Raw genomic sequence first — 7,422 nt, 5'->3', positions numbered from 1 at the left:
CAAATCCTATTATTTTTAGGTAGACTTTTTTGGGCGTAAAATAAATGTTAGAATTCTTGGCAAGATCTGTTCTGTTCACAGTGTTCTGTCCAGATTTTTGTTTAGAGTTTAGTAAGTATATTAAATGTCACTTTGGGTTTTTTGCAAATTGTCAGTAGCAAGTGAAGAACACTACAAGAGAAGGACCTAAAAATTGAGAGAAATAGATACTCAACAAATATCCGTATCTTCAACTAATAATGAATCATAATTGTAACTTTTTTTAACTACTGCATACACAAAATGTGCTTGGCAAAAAAGGCCTTAATTTCAGAAGTAGTAAGCCGATCTGTACAGTTTACTGATGTAATTGGGATCATTTACTAGTTAAACTGCCAAAACTCCATACAGTAACCTGTAAATGTGTGCTTTCCATATTACTGTGAAATGTTTGAAACTGAGACTACTGATAATTTATGTTTATATAATGAGGAAACAAGCTAAACACTGATATATCTTTCTGCTTTCAGGTGATCACACTGATCAGTTTACTGCTCTCAAATTGGCTATAGTTAAGACAAACTTGTCCCTAATAATTGATTGATTGATTGTTTTATAAATGCCTATAATATTTTTATTATAGGTAAGCAAGTGAGAACCAAACTGTCACAGGCCTTTAATCACTGGCTGAATGTTCCAGAAGATAAAATACAGGTACTGACTGATTTTTTTTTAAAGGGATATTATCTTTCTTAGAAGACTACTGGCAACAGATGATTCTCTTATATAGCATAAATTTTTAGAAATCTTAAATGCACTGATTTCTGTATATAGTGAAGTGAACTTACAGGAAAATAACTTAAGTACAAGGCTTTGGCTGTGGTGTAACACTGAAGAAATTACTTCCATGAATTACACTTACTTCTTTCCAAGTCTGATTGTAGATAAACAGCCACCTTTGTTACCAGCTTAACATAACTCAGTTGTTAACACTGAGTTTCCAATGACTTGTGAAAGAAGCTAGACGGTTACCTTGAGAACTGCGCAAGTATAGTGGTTGAAAATAAAGTCTTACGATTTTCGTAAAAGAATATCAATGACAGCAACGTTATAAACCACTTCTTGTTCAGGACCTAAAACTGTGGGCTTCTTATCATGCAGTCTGGAGTCCTTACTTGCTAACAAGAAGCACTAAACTAGGAATTATTCTTCTCTTTTGCTTTTCTGTTGGACAAATCTTTGCAAGATAATGTGTATTTAAATGCTGTGTTTGTCAAATGAAAAATTGTCCTCTAGTTTAGCAAAATTGTAGTCTAATCTGAATATAGACAGTGCAAAACATTATATATGTCCAAGGCAATGTAAGGAATAAAAATAACCAGGTTTGGGTTTTAGCACTTAGCCAGCTGGTCTCTAGTCAATTTCATTAATTGTTGGCAGAAGTATCTCTAGAGTTTGTGAAGGAGTCTTTAGGGTGGCACAAAAGTGACACTTCATGGTCCTCAAGTAGCAAAAAGGTTTAAGTTATTTAAACAATAAAGGAAGAGCCTGCATTCATCATTTAGTAACTCTTCTTTTCAACTTCCAATCTGTCTATATAACTTTTTAGCCTGTTTCGTTCTGGTTTCCAGTTAAATGCATCTTACCCTTTGTGCTCAGCTACATATCCAAACAAATTATATTGTGTAGTAATCTGTGTAAGGTATGTAAGTCTAATGTCAGAGATCAGAATTAAATCTAGAAGATGCCTCTAGAAGTTATCTAGGACAACCACTTGCTTGAAGTAGAACTTGTTCCATAGGTACTTTATGCTTCTGGGGGCCTTGCTGAGTTTCAAAATTTGAGAATGTAGATTCTATAGCCTCTCAGGGTCTGTCTTCTCTTGCTGAACCCCTTTATGATAACAAACCCTTCCATTCTGTCCAGCTAGGATCTCTTATGCTGCACTCTCACTGTTGCCTCTTGCCCTTTTGCTGAGCACCTGTAACAGTATGGGTCCATCTTCTCCTGTGTACTATAGTAGACTAAAGCTGCAGTGCCTCTATATGAACACAAGTTACCAGCTCTTCCTGTCTCTTTTAAACTGCTGATCATGTAACCATTATTGAAAACTTAGACTACTTCTTTTGGCTATCTTTGTGAAGGAAACTGATACCTTAATGTTTCCTTTACCGCTTTACCAGGTGTTTTTGATGGAACACCATATTTTTATTCTGCAGGTCATTTGAGGGTAAAAGATGACTCTGTCATCTTTTAATCTGCATCCTGACATAGGTATTACTGGTTTTGTGCAGACTCGTACTAATTTTAATACCTTAAAGCTGCTGAAGTCTGGAGTACCACCTCTAGTCATCTTTTTTGACAGATCTTGTAATCTTCTTAATATGTCCCATGTATCTAGTAGCCTGATTCCCTTCCAGCTGTTTGTATTTCTTTTACCTTAGGTAATTTGTCTTGATGTAGTTTATTTAGATAATACAGTTAAGACTACTGTTCCTTGGTAGTGGATTTCACTTTTTCCTGAGTCAAGTGGTTTCTCTTCTTTTTTTTTTTTTTTTTTTTTTTTTTAAATGACTACATCTCTAGTACCCATCTTATGCTTCACTGAGATGCTTTAGCTTGCTGAATTAGAAAACACTGGGTTTGTCAGATGAACTTTCTTCTGAGAAGGCCCTGAAGTGGCCTAGTATGGGGCCAAGGAAATATTAAAGCTTTTGCAGGTAAGGAGGTAGAAATCTGTATGTTGGAGTGATAGTGCAGTAGCTACTGATAGGCTTAAGCTGTAAGAAGGCATAACATTCTGGTTTTTTAGCTTTCATTGTGAAAAACAGTCATTTCCTTGAACTCTTTTCTGATGTCTTATAAAATAGGTTTTTTCTGTTTTCTGAACTTTTTTCGCTCCTTACTTTAAACTCTGAAACATTTTTGACACTGTCTTAAGTTCACAAGATAACTTAGTTCAAACACAGAGTCATGAAGCACTGTTTCAATTAAACTTTAAATGTCTAGAAGCTGCAAAAGTTAATGAAACTGCCAGTGATGTGAAATAGGTTAGCAAGAGAAATGCTAGAATATGCTTATCCAAGGAATTTACAGAGTACAGGTAAACTTTCCTGATTGTACTGAGAATGATATAATGGACTAAGAATATTCAGATGAGTGTAGGCAAAGTCACTTTCAGTAAGTACTCTATCCTCTGATTTCAAGTAAGTGGGCAAGAACGTATCTTTATAGGTCAAAGTAGGGCTCACTTCTAACTGGTAGATAAGTCATTAGTGCTCCTTAAGTAGATTATTCTTGCCATCATATCTTGCACAAACAATTAAGTTGCTGGAGTTTGGGTTTTAATCTTTGGGACAATGGTCACTGAACAGTAGGTGGCCTGCTGCTCAGGAAGCATGTGCTGAATATACCTGTTTCTTGCATAGCACCGGTGCGATGAAAACAGTATATAGTGTTAAAACCCTTAATTTCTTGTGGAATTGTCCAGCTTTGGGATTCAGGTTCACCTTTAGTCAAATGTAGTCAGCCACAAGCCTGGTGTTCCAAAAGGTTTATTTCACACTTCAGGTGATGTGTATTTGTCTACCTCGAAACAAGTAGTAAGTGTATAGGAAGTTATAACTGTTGCCTTTCTGCCAAGAATTTTTCTAAATGATGTCTGAGAGAATAGTCTGTCCTTTAAGAGCTCAGTACTGAAGTGTGGAGAAAGAAAGATGAACTCTCTCCGCTTACCAAAATGAAGTTTGAGACAAATGTGTTAGCGGGTACCTGACATCCTCAAGAACTGACTTTGGCAGATCTCAGGTTAGTGAAGCTAAACTTGTCACAACATTGTGTTGCTTTTCCTTTGTTCATGTTTCTAATAATAGTTACTGCATGACTCCTAGACAGTGGTGTATTTTAGAACTGTAGCAGCAATGAAGAGGATCGTGCAAATGGAAACACTTCAGGGAGTAAGTTCACTTTGAATCTGAAAATGTTACACAAAGGACAGACTATATGATCCTAGGACTTAGAGCAAACTGAAGGATGAAGAGAATCCTGAATCTGTGTTAAAAGTAAAAGCAAGTGGTCTAAAGGGGAACCTCAGTGAAAAAGTATATAATTCTTTAAAACTGTACCCATTTTAAATAAGGTCTTGCAAAACTGGAAGTTAAATTACAGTGGGAGACTTAATAATTTTCTCTTCTTGTAATAGGTTATCATTGAAGTGACGGAGATGTTGCACAATGCAAGCCTACTTGTGGATGATATTGAAGATAACTCAAAGCTACGACGGGGCTTTCCTGTGGCACACAGTATCTATGGAATTCCATCTGTAATCAACTGTGCTAATTATGTGTACTTCCTTGGCTTAGAGAAGGTTTTAACGCTTGATCATCCAGATGCTGTTAAAGTTTTTACCCGTCAACTTCTGGAACTCCATAAAGGTCAAGGCTTGGATATTTACTGGAGGGATACTTATACGTGTCCTACAGAAGCTGAATATAAAGCTATGGTCCTGCAGAAGACAGGTGGCCTCTTTGGATTAGCTGTAGGCCTCATGCAGCTGTTCTCAGATTATAAAAAAGACTTAAAACCACTTCTTAACACACTTGGCCTCTTCTTCCAAATAAGAGATGACTATGCCAATTTGCACTCCAAAGAATATAGTGAAAACAAGAGTTTTTGTGAAGACTTAACTGAGGGCAAGTTCTCATTTCCAACCATTCATGCAATTTGGTCAAGACCTGAAAGTACTCAGGTGCAAAACATTTTACGTCAAAGGACAGAGAACATAGATATAAAAAAATACTGTGTACATTACCTTGAAAAAGTGGGTTCCTTTGAGTACACTCGGAATACATTGAAAGAGCTTGAATCTGAAGCCTATAAACAAATCGAATCACTTGGGGGAAACCCTGAGCTTGTAGCACTGGTTAAACAGCTGAGCCAAATGTTCAAAGAAAGTGAAAATTAAAAATTTGACTCCTGGATTAAAACTCCTTTTAAAAGGGAAAAATAACAAGACTGAGAGGTGTGATAATCAGTGTCACTTAAAACGCTTTTTCTGGTAACTATGTTAAAAAATTACTGTTAAAAACAATTTGTCACCGAGTATTGCAATATGTATACCACTATACAATCTTTAACTGCTTACAGATGGCTTTGTTAAAGGAGATGTAGTATAAGTGAAACAAGGTTTGAATCTAAATATGATCATCTTCACACAGTCATCGCATTATCTCAGGCCTAAAAATGATATCTTTAACCAGGCTACTTGACGTTTTTGGCTGAAATTCTGTGTTAAATTAAATCAGATTGACCTGAGTGTATTGCGTTTTCAAACAATGCTTTAGTAAACCAAAATGTACAGTGTTAAATAACAAAAGATACTTGTAACCACAGTGCACATAAAGCTGTTGTGTGATATTTCTAAGTTAGACTTGTGAAGATCAGCTTACTAAGTTCTAGAGTATCTTATCCAGCTTCTGGGGATACTTTCAGGGGAATGCGTATTATGAAAGAGTATTTTATATGCAAATAAGGAAAATATTTAGTTTGAAGTTGTAGCATTATAAAAATTTCTAAGTACCGTAGAGAAAAGAGTCCATTTCATCAGCAATGCATAAATTTGCCACTGATTCCAGCTTTGCAGTGAAGAGTTTTTATCACCCAGTTTTAGAGTTTTAACCTGTCAAGTATTTTATAGCCAGAAACTTAAATCTATGCATTAAAGCTCATACATGTAACTATACATAGCAACAGAGTAAACTGCTACTAGAAATGGAATTAGGATTCATGCAGGTTAACTTTAAGACGTGGTAATTGGTGCAGGTCTCTTTCATCTCTGCTTACAGTGGAGAGAGGCTTCTTCAGGAGTTGATTCATTATTCATACTGCATTCCTGTTCTGAATTGTTATCTGGAGACATGTTATAGGTCTTTTCAGAGAGACAAGTTCTGTAATTTTTTGCTAAAACAAAGTACAGCATGCCTTGTTCTACAAGCTATTACTATTGTCAGTTACGTAAATAGTGCTTTAAAGTTATATACACAGGCATATCGAAACAGAACTGGAACTGAGAGCAAGATTGGGGGGGGCTGATAAGTGACAAAAGCCTCTGTTTATGTACATCTGAATATATATATGAGCAAAGTGTAAGCAGAGATACTTGTTTCTTCTTGGCTGGCCTGGCTCCAATTGATTTCTGTTCCCTTAGTCTTCACAGCCACATAAAGCTTTACTTTGGTGTAGGGAGGTGGCAATTTGGATAAAAGGTAATACTGGTGCTGTCAGCAGTTGTTTTAGTTCAAGCATGCTCTCAAAAGAAATGGTCAGAGGTACTTGGCTTCTGACAGCTAAAGGATAGTTTTATGCAGGTATTCATTCACTGTGCCTGGAAAGCAGAGTCATGGTCTCAACCTGCTGAGAAAACTGACTGAAGAAGGTTTTTGTAATATCTTCCCTGGGCAGCCTTAGGATTCTTCTGAAAGTGATGACGCCTGAAAAAAGTCAGGATGACTGCTTTCAGTCAGAGACAAGGTGTAGTTAGGAATGATAGCCTCTCACTTCTGTCTGCATGCTAAGAAGGAATCTTTGGCTGCTCCGATTAGGCACAGAATAATAGCCTTTTCACTGAATGGACCTGGTCACAAGGACTCAGTAGCTTAAAGTTGGTGGAAGATGTCTGGTTTTGAATGTTAATGACAGTGAGTTATAATTCTTTTTTCATAACTTGCAGTGGTTAGTAGTAAGCCTGTAAATCTTTTAACATTTTATGAGAAAATGCTATCTGCAGCAAAGCACAATTTTTGTGTGATATCTTGGGAGATTCTAAGCACTGTTGCAGTAGATGTTCAATAGGAAAGAGTACAGGAAAACTATTGTTGTCAGGAGAATCTCCTAGTCTTACTGTAAAATATACCTTTGTGCCTATTGTAACCAACATACAATGCAAAGTGCACTTAGTGTCTGCTCATTTGCTGATGTGATGTTTCAGTTGCTGTTTCTGGAACATAGGGTGTAAGTTACCTAATCATTCAGTAAAGTAATTACTGAAGACTGTGAAAAGGAAAAATGGTTTTGGTTATGCTGTTTTGAAATACACAAAGTGGCCTGTTCTCTTGCTTGTAATCAAGTATATGTTATTCTGCAGTGAATTTGTGTTAGCTGAGGGAGGTGTAACAACTTTTCACCACCCTGATAAAATCAGGCTGACACCAAGGCCATGTGAAAAATTAAAAGGAAATAAACCACAGAAATGTTTGCAAGGAAAAAGCCACAAAGTTCTTTAAAAACAGAATTTCAGATAATTTCAGAGTTAATATGTGGAACTAACTCCTGCAGTTTTTCTGTGGCTTTAACCTATTGCTACTTAAGCTCCCTTCTTTTAAGGGGTGGGATGAGGTGTACAGTTCAAAGTAAAAACCTCTGGAGAAATTGTCATCATAACTATTC

General features: G+C 36.4%; 1 protein-coding gene across 1 annotated transcript; it reads left to right on the top strand.

Moving 5' to 3' along the window:
* Positions 1-622: 622 nt before the first annotated feature.
* GGPS1 (geranylgeranyl diphosphate synthase 1) lies at positions 623-5,205 on the top strand (the record flags this gene model as incomplete). The annotated part of the gene is made up of 2 exons (XM_009878578.1): positions 623-693; positions 4,181-5,205. Coding segments are annotated over 2 exons (833 nt in total), but the record flags the coding sequence as incomplete, so codon positions are not given.
* Positions 5,206-7,422: the final 2,217 nt, after the last annotated feature.

Source organism: Apaloderma vittatum, unplaced genomic scaffold (genome assembly GCF_000703405.1).
Source record: "Apaloderma vittatum isolate BGI_N311 unplaced genomic scaffold, ASM70340v1 scaffold20621, whole genome shotgun sequence".
Taxonomy (NCBI): Eukaryota; Metazoa; Chordata; class Aves; order Trogoniformes; family Trogonidae; genus Apaloderma; species Apaloderma vittatum.
This window is presented reverse-complemented; position numbering and strand designations above follow the sequence as displayed.